Source organism: Solanum verrucosum, unplaced genomic scaffold (assembly GCF_900185275.1).
Source record: "Solanum verrucosum unplaced genomic scaffold, falcon-dt-bn FXZP01000212.1, whole genome shotgun sequence".
Taxonomy (NCBI): domain Eukaryota; kingdom Viridiplantae; phylum Streptophyta; class Magnoliopsida; order Solanales; family Solanaceae; genus Solanum; species Solanum verrucosum.
Window position 1 is genome coordinate 441,187 of NW_026020038.1, and position 23,902 is coordinate 465,088.

The 23,902-nt window shown below is 35.5% G+C and overlaps 1 protein-coding gene across 1 annotated transcript in view; it reads right to left on the reverse strand.

Annotated features, from left to right (window-relative positions):
• LOC125821655 (probable 3-hydroxyisobutyryl-CoA hydrolase 3) overlaps positions 1-23,902 on the reverse strand; it is a 53,787-nt gene that overhangs the window by 12,447 nt on the left and 17,438 nt on the right. The window contains exons 5-9 of the mRNA XM_049501059.1: positions 19,771-19,834; positions 8,819-8,898; positions 8,662-8,745; positions 8,449-8,533; positions 8,269-8,354 (exon numbers count right to left, since the gene is read on the reverse strand). Coding sequence (XP_049357016.1) covers positions 8,269-8,354; positions 8,449-8,533; positions 8,662-8,745; positions 8,819-8,898; positions 19,771-19,834 — 399 coding nt within the window. The remainder of the gene's footprint in view (positions 1-8,268; positions 8,355-8,448; positions 8,534-8,661; positions 8,746-8,818; positions 8,899-19,770; positions 19,835-23,902) is intronic.

The following is a 23,902-nucleotide window of genomic DNA, read 5'->3' on the forward strand; positions in this document are numbered from 1 at the left end:
AGATAGTGAATATTCTAAGAGTATGACAAGCAAAACTACGTCAATGAACTTCAAGGTGTAGGTGTCTATTTTCAAAATGGAAAGAAAGGATATATTTTGGGTGTTAGAAAGATCTCTTGATCATGCTATTGAAGATGTATATAGTGTGAGTGGATTGAAGTATAGTCTACTCAATATGTATCAATTTTGTATGTCACAAAGTGAGAATGCCAATTTGTGGCACCGAACATGTCAATGACTTTCTACTCAACAAACTTGTCTCAAAGGACCAGATATGTGGGGTACCAACGATTAAATTTGTACACGACAAATTTTTTTATGGATGTGACAAAGCAGGACTTCATTCAAATAAAAGAAGAAAGTCTGCTACCAGGCCTTTTAAATTACTACACGTGGACTTATGTGGACCTATAAAGGTTCAAAGCAGAGGAGGGAAAAATGCATATTGGTGATTGTAGATGCTTTCTCAAGAATCGGTTTCCCAATAGAGAAAACATTCTTATAACACCTATGGTGTCCAAATCATAAAAGGGGTGCCTAATTTCAAGTGAAATACATACACCATTCTTGAAAAAACCCGTAGTATGAAAACTCTGAAATGGATGAGTAATTTCAAGTGAAATACAGACACCATTCTTGCTCTCGTATGAATTAATTTACCGAATTTACCTTGGCCCTATTACAAATGGGATGTGTTATGTCGGATAGTAGTACTTATTGGCACCCTTATTGTGATACATAAATCTGACTTGTCTAAGACGAGACCCACCACAACAAAAATGAGAATTGAGGTTGACTTAGTTAAATCTCTAATTACAAAGGTTATTATTGAATATCAATTCAGAAGTCATGCTAGAAACCTTCAAATAGAAGGCTGAGTATAAATTTGCTCCATTTTTTTGCTCTCATCGCAAAATGATGTTAGAAAAGGAGATATTTCTAGATGTCTTTTGTTTAATTGTTATTTTCTTAAATATTATGTTAAGTATGTAAAGGAAAGGTAGTCCTTGTTTTATGGAATATGTTTTGTATGAAAGTCAATAGTGGTTGGATATGTATGGTCCTCTACTAACTTTGGAAAAGCTTATGTAGATATAGTGTGTATGCTTTTCAAAAGCTGAATATGAATGAATTTCTGGTGCTGAACCTTATTTTTTCTCTCTAAAAGTTTCAAATCCTAACAGTGGTATCAAGAGCCCTGCTTCTTGAGGGATCTGTGAAGGCAAGAAGGCTAAGGTTTTTTCTCCTTCTAAGGTGAGAGCTGAGCAGCAGTAACCTAGCATCCAACAACTTCTTGGGTGCAGGCCCCCCTATGTTTACAGGAGAAAATTATCACATATGGGTGATAAAGATGAAGGCTTATCTCAAAGCTCTTAGTCTATGGGAAACAATTGAAAGTGAAGATGATCCTCTTCCACTTGGACCAAATTAACAGTTGCACAAATGAAGATTTATGAATATGCGAAGTCAAGGAAACCCAAGGCTCTCACATGTCTTCATTCAGCACTTTCAGATGTGATTTTCACAAGAATAATGGCTTGTGAAACACCTAAAGAAGTATGGGAGAAGCTAAAAGAGGAGTTCGGTGGAAGTGACACAGTGAAGACTGTCAAACTCTTAACTCTCAAAAGAGAATTTGAGATGTTAAGGATGAAAGAAGGAGATATTGTGAAAGAGTATTCTGCCAAACTTATGGAGATTGTAAACAAAGTAAGGGTGTTTGGTGAAACCTTTCCAGATTCAAGGGTGGTGGAGAAGATGATGATAAGCTTACCAGCAAGGTTTGAGTCCAAGATTTCAGCAATAAAAGAATCTTGTGATTTGAAGACTTTATTTGTGGCAGAACTGATCAGCAAGCTGCAAGCCCAAGAACAAAGATCAAGTATAAGAGATGAAGAAGTAGCAGAGCGGCATTTCAAGCACAGCATAAAGGCAAACAGCCTATGAAGGACAGTAGAAGGATGGAAGGAGATAAATTAGAAAAGGGAAAACCAAGGAAGGAATCTTCAAAGAGAGGGAAGTTTCCACCTTGCAGCCACTGTAAAAGAACCATTCATCAAGAAAAAGACTGTTGGTTCAAAGGAAAGCCACCGATTTAGTGTAGATTATGTAGAAATATGGGTCATATTGAGAAAAATTGCAGGTCCAGGCAGAATCAACCACAACAAAACCATGTGCAACAGGCAAATTTTATTGAAAAGTCCGAAAATGAAGAAGAAATCTTGTTTATGGCTTCTCATGTAGAAAACATAACCAACAAATCCTCATGGTTCAGAGATAGTGGATATACGAGTCATATGTCACACAATGAGCTCTTGTTTCACACACTTGACAAGTCATTCAAAGCTAAAGTTAGGATGGGAAATGGTGAAATGGTTGATGCACATGGAAAGGGTTAAGTTTTCTTTCAGACTACACAAGGTACAGAGTTTATACATGATGTGTTGTATGTTTCTTCTTTAGCATGTAAAATGTTAAGTGTGGCTCAAATGATGTCTAAAGGCTATTCCTTATTTTTTAACGACAAACATTGTTTGATTTTTGACTCCAAAGATAGTTTGATTGTTAAAGTAAGAATGGTGGATAAAACTTTTCCTTTAGATGGGAGGTTTGATTGTGCAAATTTTGCAAGTAAGGATGAGTCATGGTTGTGGCACAAAAGATATGGTCATTTTAACTATGCTACTTTAAAGTCTATGTATGAAAAGGGCTTGACTAAGGATTTACCTGAGATTTCACTGTCTAAAGAAGTTTGTGAGTCATGTCAGATGTGTAAGGTACACAGGAAATCATTCCCTAAAAGTGCTACCTGGAGGGCAACTGAAAAACTTGAACTAGTTCACACTAATGTGTGTGGACCTATGTAGGCATCATCTTTGGGACACACAATAAATATTTTGTGTTCTTTATTGATTACTTAACAAGGATGACTTGGGTGTATTTTCTGAGTAACAAGTCTCAAGTATTTTCAGTTTTCAAGAAATTTAGAGCTTTGGCGGAAAGACAAAGTGGTTGTAAGCTAAAGGCTTTGAGGTCAGAAAATGGTGGCGAATACACTTCAAATGAGTTCAATAAGTATTGGGAGGATATGGGGATTGATCACAAGTTGACAGTAAGCTATTCGCTCGAACAAAATGGAGTCTCGGAGAGGAAGAACAGAACAGTAGTTGAAATGGCAAGATGTTTGTTGCTGGAAAAGAAACTGCCACAAAGCTTTTGGGAAGAAGTTATTCATACTTCAGTGTATTTGTTAAATAGGCTGCCAACAAAAGCTGTGGATGAAAAGACTCATATTGAGGCATGGAGTGGAATACAACCATCTGCCAAGCATCTAAAAGTTTTTGGTTTGATATGCTATTCTCATGTTCCTTCTGTCAAAAGAAGCAACCTTGAACCAAAAGGTGAATTGGGGATCTTTATTGGTTATTCATCACAAGCCAAGGGTTATAGAGTTTTCAACTTGCAAACAAAAAGTATTTCAATCTGAAGAGATGTAGTCGTGGATGAGCATGCTTATTGGAACTGGGATAAGGAGCAAATTGAGAAAGATAATGCAGTTTTTTAGAACTTGAGTCTGCTGCTTGAAATCAAATCATTTGGGTCTAAAACTCTAGAAGAAGACGAAGAATCAGACAGGGAATCCTCACTTGATTCGCCAATTTTGAAGACAAGGTCTCTTTCCGAGATATATGAAAGATGTAATGTTGCAATCTCGGAACCAAATAGCTATCAAGAAGCATCAAGACATGAAGTTTGGATTGAAGCCATGAAGGAGGAGATTGGTATGATAGAAAAGAATGATACTTGGAAGTTGGTTGATAAACCCAAAAACATAAATGTGATCGGGGTGAAGTGGGTTTATAGAACCAAACTTAATCTAGATAGCTCAGTTTATAAATACAAAGCAACGCTTGTTGTGAAAGGTTATGCGCAAGTTGCAGGTCTGGATTATGGGGATACGTTTGCACCTGTTGCACGACATGATACAATAAGGCTGCTATTTTCTTTGGCAGCTCAATCAAATTGGAAGCTGTATCATTTGGATGTGAAATCTGCATTCTTAAATGGACTGTTGCAGGAGAAGATATATGTTGATCAACCAGAAGGCTTTCAAGTTGCAGAAATGGAGGATAAAGTCTATCGACTTCATAAGGCATTGTATGGATTAAAGCAGGCTCCTCGAGCATGGTACAATAAGATTGATGATCATCTCATTCATTGTGGCTTCAAGAGAAATGAAAATGAAGCCACTTTATATGTGAAGAAGGCTAAAGGAGGAGATGTGTTTGTGGTGTCACTCTATGTTGATGATCTTCTGGTAACAAGAAGCAATAAAGCAATGGTGAATCAGTTCATGCAAGAAATGGAGACCAAGTTTGAAATGTCAAATTTAGGTGAAATGAGTTACTTTCTGGGAATGGAGATTCATCAAGCTACTGTTGGAATCTTTATTTCTCAGAGAAAATATGCATGGGATATTCTTAAAAGGTTCAAGATGGACAGGTGCAAGTCTGTACCGACTCTACGGGTTCACAATGAAAAGATTTCGAAGTTTGAAGGAGGTGACAGGCCTGATCCAACAGTTTATAGAAGTCTGATTGGTAGTTTGCTGTATTTGACAGCAACAAGACCCGATCTCATGTTCGCGACAAGTTTACTGTCGAGGTTTATGCAAGCTCCAAGTCAAGTTCATCTTGGTGTTGCTAAATGAACGTTGAGATATATCAAAGGAACTGTTGATTATGGTATTTGGTTTAAAAGGGAAGAGAAAGGGCAACTGATAGGTTATTCAGATAGTGATTAGGCAGGAAGCGTTGATGATATGAAAAGCACTTCTGGATATGCTTTTACACTTGGTTCAGGCATGTTCTCATGGAATTCAAAGAAGCAAGGGGTGGTAGCTCAATCTTCTGCAGAAGCAGAATGCATCACCGCTGCTGGTGCAACTAATCAGGCTTTATGGTTAAGAAAGATTCTACGTGATCTGGAGCAAAATAACATTGAAGCTACTGTCATTAAGGGTTGACAACAAGTCAGCAATATCTATGGCCAAAAATCCAGTGCAACATGGTCATAACAAGCATATAAATGTGAAGTTTCACGTCATCAGGCAAGCAGAGAAGGATGGTGAAGTTCAACTTGTTCATTGCAGCTCAGATCAGCAGATTGCAGACATCATGACCAAGGCTCTTCCTAAGGGGAAATTTGAAGTTCTAAGGGCTAAGTTGGGAGTATCCAAGAAAAATCTCAAGGAGGAGTGTTAGAAAATGAGATATTTCTAGATGTCTTTTGTTTAATTGTTATTTTCTTAAATATTATGTTAAGTATGTAAGGGAAAGGTAGTCCTTGTTTTATGGAATATGTTTTGTAAGAAAGTCAATAGTGGTTGGATATGTATGGTCCTCTACTAACTTTGGAAAAGCTTATGTAGAAATATCTGTGTATGCTTTTCAAAAGCTGAATATGAATGAATTTCTGCTGCTGAACCTTATTTTTTCACTCTAAAAGTTTCAAACCCTAACAAATGAAAGGTCATCTTGCAAAAAATGTAGATTAGGCCAAATGAATGCTTCAAGGGATAGAAATAGATCGAGGAATCGTGGGAAAGAAGGGAATAATGTTTAACCCAATATAATAGTAACAACCATAAGAAATGGAACCAAGGCATCTCTACAAATTAGACAAACGTATTAACTCATGAGGTTGATATTGTGATGTCAATGATCATGACCATGGAAGACACTCTTAAAGCAGAAGCAGATGAATGGAAACATGTAGATAAAAGGAAGGGTAAGGATAAGAATATCCTCTTTCATCAGCAAACTCAAAACAAAACAGGAAGCAACCTATTCCAAAATATGAACCAAGAAGAGGGTTATGGCACCTATAACTAGAGAGAAATAAGGCAATGGAAATCAGCAACCCACATGACAACTAGAAAACCAATCAAGAATAAGAGTTCCCTCAAAGTCAGATCATCAGGATTTATATTGGAGAAACAACAAAAGGATAGTTCTAGGGAAACTAAAGACAAACATTCCTCTTTCATTACTTCATTCTTTCCATATCCCTCTCCTTTATTCACTGTTACTCATCAAATGACACTCAGTTCATATCTTGAAGTTCAATCAGGGGGTGCGGGTATGTTCATTCTCACATTCATTCTACCCAGTCAAAACGATGGAAACGATTGAAAGCGGCTTACTCAAAGTCAGGTAAGTCACAGCTATTACCTCTAGAATATTGGATTGGAAGGGGGAAACCCTCAATCCTTATTTGAAGGGAAAGATAATAGATTTTCTCCGAAAGGAATTAAAATCAAGGGAGTTACAACTCTTCCCTGAAGGGTTGGTGTTTGATGGTGAGCGGGAGGGCTAAGAGAAACAAAATAACCACCACTATTATCCTGGGACAAACTAATAAATAGATGCACTCTTACCAAATGTTATATGCACACCAATATTCTCATGACTTTTGAGATTGATTACTCAGAGACTTTTTCAAACCTTATTAGACCTATCAGTTTAAGAAATGTCATCACTAAAGTCATTGCCAAAATATTTAACTCTAAATTTGTCATTATTCTTTGTAGCATCATCTACAAAAATTGGACTCGCCATATTAAAGGGAGATTCATAGAAGAGAACATATTACTAGCCCAAAAGATCATCAATGATATCAATAAACCTAATTAAAGGAGCAATGTGGTTAAGAAACTAGACATAACAAAAGTCTATGATAGAGTTTCATGTGAATTTTTTGCCTATTTAAGAAGAAATTTGTCTCTTATCAGTACTGGACCAACATGTTTTATAACTACATCTCCATTAATTAGTAGAAATTGACTTTTTCACTCTAAAAAGGGCCTCATACAAGGGGATCCTCTATCCCCATCTTTGTTCATCCTTAGTATAGAGGTACTCGCACAAATAAGGAATAATTTGTTAATCTCTACCAATTATATTAGATTCTACATGAATTCTAACCATCCTTAGGTTAACCATCTTTCTTTTGTCAATGATACCATAATTTTCTAAAATGATAGAAAAAGGACTATGACTCTAGTTATAAAGACCCTATCTAACTAGAAGAAAGTTTTTGGTCAATTGATTATCAATAACAAAAGTTGTTTTGCCATGAGCTCTAAAACTAGTCTTGTTTCCACTGACAGATCTCTATCAAATATCTTGGATTCCTTATAATCACATGTAGAAATGGATTGAGAAATTCTCAGATATGGTCAACATGGTTATTGGTAGGATCTAATGATGGCATACCAAGCACTTATCTTCTGGTGGCAAGGCTATAACGATCAAACATGTTCTGTTGGCTCTCCCTATCCATATCTTAGTTGTTGTTACCCTTCCTAATTTCACCTTAGACTTGATAGAAAATTTCATTGTCGAATATTTTTGGTGTGATTAAGATGGTATAGAAAAATTTCATTGGGCCTCTTTGAATAACCTTTGTTATCCTTATTAAGAAGGAGGTGTTGATTTCAGGGCCTTGGCAAATATTTATAAAGCTTTCACAAATAAATAGTGGTGGTCTATAAGAATTTGTAGGGTTCTTTGGAGCAATTTCATTCTGGCTAAATAGTGCTGGATTAATCAATCACCTTGTCACTGTCCCTCAGAGCATAGGCAACTGTCACACTCGGAAGTACACTTGTGATACTAAGGAAAACATGGACTTTAACATAAAGTCGAACATTTGTAAAGGGAACATTTCGCTTTGGCGTGATGATTGGTCTTCTCTGGGACTCTGTATCAGTATATTTCCAGTGGTCATACCCCTCAAAATATTATGCTTACAAGTGTGCTTTCCAACAATTTGTGGTACCGGGAGAAATTGGATTTTGATCTGTTCGATGATTTAAAACTCAAGATTCTCTTATTTAATATCTCCCTTTACGAGGACATTGAAGATGAGGCTAATTTTGACTATCTCTAACTCTGAGAACTTCTCTATTCGATCTACCTTGGAATCCATCAAACAGAGAAGTGGAGGATATACATCAAATTAATTGTAAGAGATGCTATTGATAATAAGAGAATTTTCAGGTTGGGGATCGTGATGGAGCCCCAATGCTATTGACATAGGGGACCAACAACTCAACAGTAGTTGATGCAATGTTTTTTGGGATAAAATAGTGCACAACCAAGGGGATTATAGGGGAAACATAGTCTATGTTTCTCACTAAATTCACATACTTCAGTGACCTTTTAAGATATTAACTCTCTTTAAAATAGTAAAACTGCATGATACCTTTGAATAAACAAAATGAGTTGCAAGGCCAGATGCAATCATTTCAGAGCCATTTATTTTTGCTCCTGTTAATCCTAAGTATTCTCCTGTAAGTAAAGATTAAGTGATAAACAAATCATTCAATCACATTAAGAAGTCATAATGGAATGACTATAAAATTTGTTAAGAGAAAATGATTACCAAAATGGCCAGGTAATCTTGAAAGAAAATAAGATGCCCCAACATCCGGATAATGTCCAAATGAGGCTTCTGGCATGGCAAATACCTACTTACACACAAATAAGTAATTGTTAAAACGAAAGGATCTCCTATAAAATAAAACAAATACCACTAAATATTCATCTTTCAAACATTAATATTATAATTTTAGAAGAAATTAGCTATACAGCTCACCGTATTTTCAGTTACAATACGAAATTTTGCATTCATGGAAAGACCAGCACCTCCTCCCATTACAGCTCCATTGATAAGGAAAACCTTCATGCATGCATGCTTGTTTAATAATTGAAAATAATTTATTTCTAGGATACATACTACTGATAAAACTTACAACTGGTTTTTTGTATGTCGCCACCAAATAATCCAAAGTTAGCTGATTTTTGTAAAACTCCTTAACACAATACAAGTCTCCTAATATAACACATCATCAAACACGCAATTTTAGTTTCTATATATGCTTCAAATCAACTAGTCTACCATCTAGCTTAAAGCAAAATGAAATTTTTTTCTAATTTATATATATATATATATATATATATATATATATATATAAATCAAATAAAAACTACACCAACCTTGCATCCCTGCTTCGAGATAACATTTTATTTTAGCCTTATTTATTTGTATTGGTCCATCAAGAAAACATAGGGAAAACCAACGTACTCCCTCAATTTTTCTACCATAAAATTAGGTTAACCGATAGACAGGGTCAGGTTTAATAATATATTTTTCTATTTTTTATGAAAACAAAACTACGGGCTGTCCATCAAGTTTTTAATCTAGATCCAATCAACTCATTTAGTAAAAAACATAAGGACAACCCGACCCTATCTATGAATGTTCTACTTAACATCAGAATTTTTTTCGATTCCCCTTCATTGACCTCCTACCCACCAGAACACCTATATATATATATATATATATATATATATATATATATATTATAATTAAAGAGGTTAGTTTTCTTCAATTACATTATTATTGTTAGATTTTAATTATATATCTTCGATCTAAATGTATTAGTTTATTTAGGTTACTTTTATATATTACGTGTTTTACCATATAATTTGTGATCAAGGTAGACACTTTACTAACCAAAAAATGTGTAGTGATCACTTTTGATGTCATTGAAATGAAATTATATTTGATCCTCATTGTCAATATTATGAATGTATTAGTTAGTTTAAAATTTATAAATTTAGGTTCTTGGCATTGTTAAGTTATCACTTTGTTAATTTTCAATTTGTAGATTCAGGTTCAACGCTTTATTTATTTGAAATTTGTATCTTTACATTAATTTTTGTTTTAACATTGAAAATATAATAATTTAAAAATTCAAAAATTTCATAACCATAATTTAATAATTACAAGAATTTATAAAAAATGATTTTTGAGGGTGTTCTTGGATTAATTATAATTGGCCATTACATACTCAAATTCCATAACTGTATATAATTTTAATAATTAACCATTAAATACTCAATATATAATTTCATTGAAATCCAAGTTACTTTAGGAGGATGGTTGTCGGATAATTATCAACCATTATTAAACAATAAAATTTAATTATCAATACAACTTAATTAATCTAATTTTATATGTAATCTAATTTATAATTAAATATCTATATTTTTTTAGATAAATCATAGGATGCGGATATATGAAAAGTCTAATGAAAATTTTGTTTACTCAATTACATGATTTAGAGCTTATGGGAGTATCTTGTGAATTTTAGGTAAAAAAAAAAGACTTTGAAATCAACTAAGTATAGAACAAAAAGTTGTTGATACTCGCAAAATGAAGTCCAAGGCAAATATTAAATTAAGCCCCTGCATGAAGCACAGGGAGGGAAAAGGAAAAGACCTTTGTGACGCGAGGGGCATGATGAGATAATCCACCTCGCAGCACGAGCTATAAACCTACATAATTTTAGGCCCTTCCTAGTCTTATTTGGTGGACCCTCAAAGATGATTTCAACATTATAAATACAATACTTATGAATTTTAAAACAAGAATTTGACCATATTGATGAGAGAAACGATGTAGGAGTATAGAAAGAAGACAAAATACTATTATTTTAGGGTTATTTCTAAATTCTTAAGATAGATTACCTTATTTGTTGTTTTTGAAGTTAATATTGTGTAGTAAGATTGTAAGTGGCAAAAAGCCTTCATTCTAAGGTTATGGTCATTGTATGAACATAATAGTTTTCAATCCTTTATTATTGTAAATTCTACCATACATGTCTTAATTCCTTGATATTATGCTTACTATTTTGTGGTTTCGTGTACCATAAGAAAAATGAATAATTCCTAGGGAAACTTGAGAGAAAAAATCTAGAAATAGAATATGAATTAAGGGGAGTAGGGTTCGTCTGCTGATGGATCAACTGCTAGGACTAAGTCGTACCTAAATTTTCCTACTTGTCTTAAATACAACACGATATAAAAATATATTCTGAGTGGTTTACCACATTCCCTCTCAATGATGTAGGTGCGACGCCAATCTAGGTAGGTGGTTAGAGTATTGGGAGACCGCGGTCATATTATCAACCAAGTGACTTAGCAAGTCAATAGATATCTTAGTCATGCTTAACAACAGTAAAACAATATGATGGAATTACACAAGCATCATAGCCCTAGGCTTTAATAACTCTAGGAACAACACCCACAATCATTCTTACTTACTTGCATTACTTAGTATAATTAATAGGTTAAACAACAACAACCAACTCTCTCTTGAACTAAATACCATTTATTCTCATAACGATAGTAGTGGAATCTGTAGCTTGTCATCAACTAAATTTTTGAGGGATCGATAAACCCAATTATCTAACAATCACTTATCACTTGCTAACACGTACACTTGAGTATGTGTGGGAAGGACAAAAAATTATTGACGCCATCGATGGGGACTTAAAGAATTGAAAAACCGAAGATTTCACTTATTGCTTTTGTCCTTGTAAGTGACAACAACTTGGTTTTAGGTGTGTATGCATGTGACATGTGTATGCAAAGTTCTTGACAACGAAACATACCTTACTGAGACCAGTGATAGCATAACTCCATCTCATCTGAGGGAGAGAGACTTTTTTTAAGCACATAGCAACCAACCATTAATAACAATATGGAAAACTCACCACCAATCCCATTATTAGCAGTGCATGAAATGGTAATCCCAATCGCAGTGAATGTTAACTCCAGTATTGTGATGCCTAACATTACTGAAAGATGGGAGCTAAAGCAAAATATTGTGATAATTGTTCCACTCTAGTGGGTACTTCACATGTCTACCACATGTGAACTCACATGCTCATCTCTAGACATTCTTGGTGATTGCAGACACTTTTATCACTAATTGTCTCTTTGGACTATGTGAGACTCATATTGTTTTTGTTCTCACTTTTAGGGGAAGCTAAATGATGGCTTAAAGCGGAACTACCAAACTATATCACTTCACAAGTTGGCTTAGCTCATAGATTCATCACATTGGGAAAGACAACTAAACTAAGAAGTAAGATTTTGGATTTCAGACAAAGCAAAAGAGAAGACTTGCTTAAGACTGGGAACATTTTAAGATATATATTGTTGCTCAGTTGTACCCATCATAATAGAAATAAGGAAGTTCAAGATCATACTTTTATTGAAAGTATATTTTGACTCTTAAGATTCTTCATCATCCAGCTCCAAGTGGACAAGCACTTGAGAAAATATATGATGAGCTAGTGCAACTCTTAAATAGGTTGGCAAATTTTAAATAGTTTGGCATCCAGTAATGCTATCTAGACTAGCAAGTCCAAAAGTTATTTGTTGTTGGATTATGTCTGTTAGTACTTTCCCCCTCCAATCCTCATCCCAAAACACTATATCTTTCAATAGGCATTTACTAGAGGTTCTGCATTACTAATTTTATTCTATATATATTCTTCTATATCTTCAGTATCATAGAAATGTTTCATTAATGCTATAAATGAGTAGTGATGTTTTTTATGAATGTATGTCAATATTTCAAAAGAGCTTTGGATGTTGTATACTCCAAATAATAACGTTTTGTCTATCGTTGGAAACACTTTATGCTTCTTGATTTATTAATCATTGTTGTGACTTGAAGTGGAAATAAAGCATTAATTTATTTATTTTTTGATGGCCATTTCTTAAGATGTTTGCATGTTTTGATGATAAATATCCATCTTTGATGATTTGGTCAATGTTCTATTCTGATTCATCCTATTATGAATTATTTATGATTTGCAACTGCTATGTGAGTGGATGGGTCAAGTCTATATCCTCTTTTAGGTGTGGACAATTCATAACCCTATCTTTAGCTTCACTATTAGTTTTCAGAATACTTAGGAGTTTTGTTGGTCCTCCACTTATTGTTTTAATAGTGTTATTAGTTTTTTAGGACTTGTGAATCTCATCTGAACTGCTATTCATCACTTCATTCATATTATCCACCTCTTTATTCTCATCCTCATCTCAATTTTTGGATTTTTTCATCAGGGTCTTACCAACTAACAACTTTATGTTATTTACTTTTTATTCCCATATCCCAAGTGATTATTTCTAAGTCATGTGAGTTGTTGATATGTGTATTGTTGATGTCCTTTGTGATTGTTCTATTATTTGTGTATTGGGCAATACCTTGCCCATTGGTTTGAGCTCTATTTTAGTATGGTTGTTTGCCAAAAGTGTTTTTGACCCATTGTTTAGAAGAGATCTTTTTCAACTCATTATTTAAGAGAGATCTTTTCTATACCCTATGAAATTTTTTCCTCAGTTTTCTCTAGTATTTATCGATACTTCTGTCGGTGTGTTTTTGTTGTTCTATGTTACAATTGTTTCCACTATTTTTCTAAGGTTTTGTGTAACTATTGTTCCTATTGTTTTTGTGTGAATAGCTAACTTGGATTCCTCTATCCTGTTGGTGTCTTTCCTATAGTGCTATAAATTTATTGCTGGTGTGCACTCCAGGATCATATTGATGTCCCTGTTGAGCAGCTAGTTAAGTGTACAGTTGTTGATTAGTGTTAGTTAGCTGACAGTTAGTTTTAATTAACAGTAAAGAGTTAGTTAGAGTTTGTTATTCAGTTAGATAGCTAGCCACTTCTATATAAAGCATTGTAAAGCATCTCTTTCAGTTAAGCCGTATATTCATAATTCAATCAATATATAATCTCTTTCTTCTCTGTTCTTCAACTTTACCTTGTTAAGAATTACTGAAACTAACATGGTATCAGAGCAATTGGAAACCATTTTGAGGGCTTAATTCCGAGGATTTTACAGCTTTGCTACAACAAAGTTTACAGGAATTAATTCATAGCGATCGAGGATGCATCTGCAGGAGGATCGAGTGGCAAAGCAACAGGAGACGCCATTAATGGGAGCTCAATTACTATTGATCATAATCATCCGTTGTATTTGAGTTCTTCTGATGTACTAGGAGCTTTATCGATTGGGATTCAATTGACCGGAATGGAGAATTACACAATTTGGAGTCGAGCAATGGAGATCGCACTGCTTGGAAGGAATTGGGATTTGTCGATGCATCTATGATGCACACTGATTTCGAAGGAGAATTGAGAAAGATTTGGGATCACTGCAATGCTAAGGAATTGCTTAGTGGAATCCTTTATTCCTCCGGTGCACATCATGTATGGCTTGATCTCAAGGAGAGATTTGATAAGGTCAATGGATCGAGGTTGTATCAGTTGCATAGAAGTATATTTACACTTACACAAGGAGTTTTGTCTGTCTCTGCTTATTACACAAAATTGAAAAAATTGTGGGATGAGTATAATTCTATTCTGCCTCCACCTAGTTGTGATTGTTCTAAGTCTAAGGAATATGTGGAACAAATGCAATATCAGCATTTACTTCAATTCATGATGCGCTTGAATGATAGCTATTCACAAGTAAGAGGTCAAATTCTCATGATGCACACTTTGTTGAATGTGAACCAAGCATATGCTTTAGTTATACAGGATGAATGTCAGAAGGGAATTGCTGGCAATACTAATGAAGGAATGGAGTCCTTGGCAATGTATACAAACAGGACAAATCGACCACAATAATTCAACAATAGGCAGAATCCAAGGATGAATTGTCAGTCCATTTATTGTGACTTCTATAACATGAAGGGGCAATAGGGGAGATTGCAACAAGCTGAAAAAACGTGATCATTGCCATTCAACTGGACATGTGAAGGAGGATTGTTACTTGCTAATTGGATCTCCTGAAAATTTCAAAAGAAAGAAGAAGGTCAATATAGTTATTGGAGGTGGATCAATGCAACAGCAGGACACTCATATGCAGGTCCCTATGGACAAGATAGCACACACAACTGCAACAGGACAAACACCTGGTGCTCAGAACACACATGAGTAGTGGCTAGAACTGCTACACAAGTCCTCACCACAGCAGCTTCAACAAATGCTTGAGACATTGCAGGGATGCAACCCTCGAAGCAGTGTCAACATGGCAGGTAATTCCAAGTCTCATTTGAAGTGGATTATAGATATAGGGGCCTCAGATCACATGATACACAATCATCAGTATTTGATTAATGAGAACTTAGTAAATAGTAGAGGGAATGTGAAGTTGCCTATAGGAGAATCTGCCATAGTTTCACATTTTGGAAGTGTACATCTAAATGAATGTGACATGATTAGTGAAGTTATGAGCATACCAACATTCAAGTTTAACCTATTGTCTGCACACAAACTGACAAAAGAGTTAAACTACTATGCTTCATTTTTCCCTACTCACTGTGTTTTTCAGGATCTGTTGTCTGGGAAGGTCAAGGGGATTGGTAAAGTAGAAGATGGATTGTATGTGATGCACTGGCCAGTAAAGCAACAAAATGTGAAGAGTCACACAATGTTTGCAATTAAGGAGGGAACTACAGATCCAGAACTTTGGCACAAGAGACTAGGACATGTTCCTATGGGAGTACTTAGAAGAATAAATGAGTTTAATGCTAGTAGTATTTTTACTATTGATCATTGTATTGTTTGTCCACAAGCTAGGCAAACTAGGATTCCATTTTCTCAGAGTAGTACCATAGTGGATGATATTTTTGACTTGGTGCATATGGATGTTTGGGGTCCATAAAAAGTCACTACTAACAATGGTATGAGATACTTTCTCACCCTAGTTGATGATAAGTCTAGGTGGACTTGGACTTTCTTAGTTAGTTTGAACTCTGATGTAATTGTTGTATTCAAACGTTTTTTAACAATGATAAAGAATCAGTTTGGAAAATGTGTTACGGTGTTCAGGTTTGATAATGGAGGTGAATTTTTGAATTCTAGCTGTTGTGAATTATTTGTGTCTCTTGGGATCATTCATCAGAAATCATGCCCACACACTCCACAACAAAATGGAGTTGCAGAAAGGAAACATAGACACTTATTAGAGACTGCCAGGGCAATCGAATTCCAAAGCCATTTTCCATATAGGTTCTGGGGAGACTGTATAGAAGATGCAACCTATATTATCAATAGGATCCCACTGTCTGTTCTGAAAAACAACTCACCATATGAAATATTTTATGGTAAACAACCTTCTTTGTCACACCTCAGGGTGATAGGTTGTCTTGTTTTTGCTACAAACTTGAACATGAATGATAAATTTGCACCAAAGGCAAGGAAAGTTGTGTTGCTTGGTTATGCTACTAGCCAAAAGGGATATAAGCTACTTGATATTGAATCCAAAATACATTTTGTCAGCAAAGATGTCAAGTTTCATGAGGATGTGTTCCCCTTTCAAACTTCCGATCTTGGACAAGACAAAGATCAGGTTGTTTCATTGTCTTATTCACATATGGAAGACTGTGACCTTACACCTTGTGTTGTATTCAGAAATACAGTAGATGCCCCTGAAACTATAACTCAACAGGCTGCTCTAACTGACTCTTCTTGTCATGGTTCAGCCATTGAATCTCCAAGTACCCTTGGTTTCTTCTCCTGAACCAAGCATTTTACCAACTGATCAGTTGCCTATTGCTACCAGAAGATCCAACAGACTTGCAAAGTCCCTAATTTGGCATACAGATTACATTTTGTCAAAGAACAAAGCTGCAAGTTATTGCTCTTATCCTATTACAGATGTGATGGACTATCAAAGCATCATACCTGCCTACAGAACTTTTGTCACTAAATTTTCACAAGAGAAGGAACATGCTTCTTATCAGGAGGCTATACAAGATACTAGATGGATTACATCTATGCAAAGTGAGATACAAGCATTAGAAGACAATCATACATGGGAGATTACTACCCTGCCTAGGGATAAGAGGGCAATAGGTTGTAAATGGGTGTACAAGATCAAATACAGGACTGATGAGGAAGTTGATAGGTTCAAAGCAAGGTTAGTAGCCAAGGGTTACAATCAAAAGGAAGGCTTGGACTATCAAGAAACCTTTTCTCCTGTTGTAAAAATAGTGATTGTTACATCAGTCATAGCCTTAGCAGCTGCACAACATTGGAAAATACACCAAATGGATGTATTCAATACTTTTCTTCAAGGAGATCTGACTGAAGAAGTTTACATGGATTTGCCCTTGGGATTTGTCCATCAAAGTGAGAAGGGGACAGGGACAGCATGCAAGCTTAAAAAGTCACTTTATGGACTTAAACAGGTCAGCAGACAGTGGAATATAAAATTGACCACAACATTAGCTAACTCAAGCTTCCAACAGAGTCATTATGACTATTCCTTGTTCACAAAACATCAAGGAGAAAAGTTAGTGATGGTGCTTGTTTATGTTGATGACCTATTGATCACATGCAATGACCACAAGTTGATCTTGGAAACAAAGAAGACCCTCCAAGGCAACTTTAAGATTAAAGATCTAGGTGAGTTGAGATACTTCCTAGGGATTGAATTTGCTAGAAACAACAATGGGATCCTTATGCATCAAAGAAAGTATTGCCTTGAACTGATTTCAGAAACTTACAACTGCAGAAATTGATTTACACTTCCCTCCTACTGATGAGCAGGATAAGTTGTTGAGTGAGCCTGAAATTTATCATAAATTGGTTGGGAGATTGCTTTATTTGACAATGACAAGGCCAGACATTGCATTTGCAGTGCAACTACTAAGTCAATTTATGCACAGCCCCAAGACATCCCACATGAATGCAACATTAAGGGTGGTGAGGTATGTTAAACAATCACCAGGCTTAGGGATACTTATGGCATATACTGTTGACAATCACCTTACTGCATATTGTGATGCAGATTGGGCATCATGCCCAAACAATAGGAAGTCCATAACAGGATACATGGTTACATATGGGAATTCACTAATTTCATGGAAAGCCAAGAAACAAGACACTATTTCAAGGAGCTCAGTTGAAGTTGATTATAGGAGCTTGGCTTCAACAGTTGCAGAGGTTGTGTGGTTGGTTGGTCTCTTTAAAAAACTAGGGGTTCAAGTGAAATTGCCAGTACACATACACAGTGACATCAAATCAGCTATACAGATAGCTACCAATCCAGTGTTTCATGAACAAACTAAACATATAGATATTGATTGTCATTTCATCAGGGAGAAGGTTCAAATGGGGATAGTTCAACCAGTGTACTTAAATACAACAGAGCAACTTCCAGACCTGCTTACCAAAGGACTCACCTATTTGTAGCATAGCTATCTACTTACCAAGCTAGGAATGAAGAATTTTTTTCATACGCCTAGCTTGAGGGAGGATGTTGAGCAGCTGATTAAGTGTACAGTTGTTGATTAGTGTTAGTTAGCTGACAATTAGTTTTAATTAATAGTGAAGAGTTAGTTAGAGTTTGTTATTCAGTTAGATAGTTAGCCACTTCTATATAAAGCATTGTAAAACATCTCTTTCAGTTAAGCTGTATATTCATAATTCCATCAATATAGAATCTCTTTCCTCTCTGTTCTTCAGCTTTAGCTTGTTAAGAATTACTGAAACTAACAGTCCCTATGGACGTTTTCGTTTTAGTCCTTGATCATTCCCTCCCCTTTGGTATTATCTATTTCTCCTCTAACTATTCTTAGTTTTTGGTTCAACAAAATTGTCAACCCGAGTCACCTACTTCCCTTTATCCTTTGATGTATATGTTGGTTTCACGACAAAATAATCGTTGTTGAGTTGTTTATTAGGTATTTTCTCTTGTTCTATATTTTGTCTTCTCCTCATCCTTAGGATATAAGTCAAGATGAATAACATAAAATTCTTTCTCATTATCTCCTTGCAAGTTGCAGCTTTTTCTGTTTTGGAACATAATTATATTGGATTTGTATCCGCTTCTCAACTATATGCCTCTTGTTCTTCTTTCTCGTGCTTATGTTAATTCATAGAGAAAGTTTTGATGAGAGATACACCTTTACCTTAATCCTAGAACAACTAGGTTTCATTAGATTACATTACCCATGTTCATTTGAAGAGGTTTTCCTACAAATGATGTCATTGGAAAAGTTGTCTGCTTCACTAGGTAATTTGGAGGTAGGTAAGAGATAGATCCACACAATTACAATTATCCTTTCTTACTATGTGTTGAACATGAGGTTTCCACTTTAATGTACGCATATGGTACAATCAATTCATATAGGATAAACAATTTGTTTAGATTACAGATTCACATAATCTTCTAGTAGGGCAACTCAAATTAGCACATATATGTGATGCAACAGACCTATAGTGCATTCTCCCTTTGGTATACACTGTATAAGAATTATACAACTTTGTTTTATATTTTTCCAACCATATAAGAACTTTTCAACAACTGCATATTTAAGAATATTGCTTAAGATCATCTTTTATCTTCTTCTTCTTCCCATACAATTATTATCTCTATGAATATGCGTTATTGGTTTAAACTCAAGGGGAATTTTGGGTTTATTACATATGTGGGTTGTAGGGTTGATGTGTATGTTATAGAGTAGTCTTTGTAGTTGTAAAGTTGATATGTGGATATTGCAATGGTTGAATGACCTCCATAAAAGGTTGCCAATGGCTATGTTACCATGAATCATAGGTGTAACTAGGATTTTAGGTTTTTTTATCATCGATTTTCTAGAGAGAATTTTCTCTGGTTGGACATTCTATTTTTATCCTCTATTCAAACTCATTGAGTTGTTCTACCATTAAAAAAAATACTTAATATCTAAAATCTGAATGATAATATTTAGTTATAAAAATAATGGAATGACTGGCAAAAATCTAATTAATTAAGATTAAAATCTAAAAAGAAGACATGATCACATAACTCAGCACACCAAAAAAGAAAATAATCCTTATGTTATTACCTTGTAGCATGAATTGTATCACTCGGACTACGTCTCCTCCAGCACAAAATACTTTTCCTTTTCCCTATATTGAAATATAAAATAACAATTAAGGATGACATTTAGTGTCAAAAAGTAGGAACTCTAAATACATATAGACATGATTTTAATTTAAAAATGCTTTTATTAAATTTATAGAACACATTTATGTCACAAGTTAGGTGGAAAAGCTTAAACCAACCATGACTAATGTAACACCTCGAACTTTGGTCAGTTTTTAGTTTCAGGTAAAGTTTAAATGACCATATCTTTTAGCACAAAAATAATTAGAGAGCCTATGAGCTATCAAACTGAAGGTCTTAGAGTCTTCTTTTCAACGTTGCCAAGTTTTTTAAATTCTGAGCTCAGAGTGAGAAGTTATGGCCATTTGAGTGAAGCCTCTCTAGTTAAGACATTTCATCCGTTTGAGAAAGGGGTATTTTGGACTTTTCCTTACCCCACCCTAGTTAAGGGTCTAATCAGACGCTAAGTTATTTTTCACATTCCTAAACGCTTAAACTTTTAGGGCTAAGTTTCAAGAAGAGGAAAATAGGGTTTTCAAGCGTTCTTCCAAGAATTGAAGAATTTCGCCAAGAACAAGGGTTCTTTAGAGGTATGTAAGATTCTCATAGTGTTGGCATTGTTTGCCCTCATGCCAATCATGAAATTTCATTAGTGAATTCGTTCTTGAAATCGTTTGTTTCGAGATTCTTGAGAAGTTCTTGAGTTTTAGTTTCTATTCTTTAACAATGGAGGTTTTGAGTTCTTGATGTGAGGGTCTTGTCAATGAGTGGTATTTCTTTATAGAATTTGAGTGGCATTTCATTGAATTTACGTTGGGTTTATGAATCAAGAGAGTTTGGAAGAAATCAATCAATTCTAGATGAGTTAGGACAAAAATTGAACAAGAAAATTTGTGTGATTTCTGGGTTCGGGCTAGGGAAATACGCCCACATAACGCCAGGAGGGCTGGCGCCCTACGCTAGCAGTGCACCCCAAAGTACTCCAAGTACTTTGAGGCCTAGTGTGTCGCGCCACTGATGCGCCAGGGTCGCCAGGCCCATTTGTTCTCCGTTCTTCGTCCCGTGTGTGTTCGTTCAAATCATGTATTCACTCTCTTCTTGATATTAACTTTTAAAGTATTCATTAATCCTTGAGAGATCCTACATATCCTAAATCACATTTCTTAATTTACATTTTCAATTAAAGTAAAGTTAAGAGGAAAGTTCAAGATATCATTTTAAGTAAAATTTGAGAACTCTTTCTCAATTAACTAAAGTTTTGAACCAAGTCTTGAATAAATGAGTATGAGGATGAGGAAAGTTGACTTCAGTTTTTAAAATGAGTATAAGGGAACTGATTATGTATGTAATATGTAACACCTCGGGTCTCAAAATAAAGAAAATCCTAGTTTTCAGAAAATTTGGTACCAATACCAACGAAACCACCCACGGACCATAGGTGGGACCACAGATCGTAGGTGGGGTTCGGTCATTAAGGCCCGAATCCTTATAGTCTCTAATCCCACCCATGGTCATGGGCGGACCCCATGGTGTCCTCCGGGTGCTCGAGCACCCATTAACCTCATTTTGGAATATATATATCTGTGTAGAAATTAAGAGGTATTTGTATAAAATTAACACAGAGCACCCAATTACCAAATGATCTCACTAGTCCATTGGCTCTTGGGTGGATGTTTAAGGTTCTTTTGGTGTTGTTGAACCCGAGTTCGAATGTCACTTTTAACATTTTTTTTTTTTTATATTTTTGACTTGTGCCACAACCTTAAAATACTAGATCCGCCACTGCCCACGGTAGACCAGTACGGTCCGTTGTTGGACATACGGACCGTAGGTATGGGTCAACAGTCAGCTAGATGGAAATTATTGTTGGGTCAACTTCAAACGGTCAGAACTCGTAGCACAAAAGTAATTATGTGGCCCATGACCTATAAAATGAAAGATAATTGAATCATCTTTCCAACTCCATCGAGTTTTCTAAAATCCCATCTCTGAGTAAAAAGTTATGATCAATTTAGTGAAGCCCTGTCGGAAAGAATTGACCGATGACCCCTACCTACGGTTGGTAGGTCAACCCACGGACCGTAGGTCCCTCTATGGGTGGCCTTCATCAGAATTAAGTCAGGTCGTTTTGGTCCTTTCCCCTATGCTTTAGGCACTTAAACTATGTCGTTTGATCCCTAAACTACGTAGTTTGGTCAGTTTAAGCCTAGTAACTTAGTCAGATCTTTCCCTAAGCGATTCATTCACTAAAAATTCATCAAACTTAGAACAAAAGAGGAGAAAAGAGGCGACCCAAACCCATCCAAGAACGCAACAAATTTTCTTCAGTTCCAGCCCCGAAATCGAAAGATTTCTCCATATATGTCATCACCTAGTATGTGGAATTCCACTAGTGGATTCCTTTCATCCACTAGGTCCCTAGAATTCAGTCAGATTCTTGATTCCTATATCTTACTTAGACCTAGGGTTTCTAAAACCTTAGATATTGGTTTGTGATTTAGTTGTTAGAGTTCTCCTAATCAGATTATCATGTTTTTTTATGGAATCGTTGCTTAGTTCTTTGCATAAAACTCAAAACCCTAGTTGTGTAGATTCTCTTAGTTCATGAATTACACATGCTAGATCAGTTAAACAGATATACATGCTTGAGTTTTCGAATGTCACATTATCAGTATATAATTGTTACATTCTCGGATTTTCATGTTAGTAGTTTGAGCTATTCAGTCTTTCAGTCATAATGTATCATATACATACTCAGTTGGGAGTAGGCTTAGCATTGAGTGGACTAGGGTTTCAGCGTACCCTCATAGTACTAGAACTATGTACCTTGCAGGTTTGTAAGTTCCCTCTGTAGGCATCAGATTTAGTAATCATGTCAATCATGCCTTTATACCCCTGGCAAGGTAAATCGGGTCCTCTCGATGGGGAGTATGCATCTGACTCCATGTTTAGATCACGTGGTCTTATGTCGGTTAATAATAGCTCCCATAGTTAGAATCTAGTGAATTTGACCAGGTTTTTAGTTATACTTCAGTATTTAGTCTCAACATGCTATGTACTTGGTCATTGCATTCAGTTAAGTTCTTTTCAGTATATTTCAGTGTTTGCATCATGTTTAGATTATGTCATTGGTCAGTTATGATTGTTCAGCTTATATGTTTTGTTCAGCTTTTATCCTATCATGCATGCTCGATACTTTCCATGTACTGACGCATACTCTGCACTACATCTTTTCATGATGTAGGTTCATGTCCTCAACATTCAGATCACACGTAGATCGGTTCCCGATCCATATTCAGTTGCTTCAGTGGTGAGTCCTCATACTTCGAGGATAATAGACATGTTTTCAGATTTGGACTTTCATTTCAGTTTCAGTTTTGCTAGGGTTAGCTGGGGACATGTTCCAGCAACTCTAGTCAGTTAGAGGCTTTTTCAGACATAGTTTAGATTCAGTATTAGTTTTTGAGTGATTGTTCAGTATCACTAAACTCTTAGAATTTTGTATATATTCAAACTAGTATTAGGTATTCCCCATCATTCAATTATTTCATGATTTAGCTTCCGCATTAGTTTATCTTTTTCGTAGATATATTCAGTTTGCTTATGATATGCCAGCTCATGATCCTAGGTCCCGTGTTTACTCATGATCCTAGGTCCCGTGTTTACATCCAGGGGATAGCCTCGGGGCGTGACATAATACTTTTACATTTAAAAGAGAAACATCAATTTCTAAATGAGTTTACAAGTTTAGAAGAGTTTTAGAGTATTACCTCTTTTAAGAGGATCTTTTAAGTAATTACCTCAAATTGAGAAAGAGTTATGTTTTTAAACATTTGAGTATGAGTTATATATTATTGGGAGTAGTATTGAACACCGATATGGGGATCAGTTTAGACAACTCAAAATCCTCATAAACGATGTATGCCAGCATGGGTAAAGGATCATTCTTTTTAGATGACTCCTTATTTCTTTTAAGCATAGCTTAGTAGATCCACTTAGTTGAGGTTTTTTATACCCAGAAAAGGTATATGACAGTTCTGGCAGCACTGGCGAGATATTGTTTCATCAGTAGCTCATAGTGATGGTTGTTG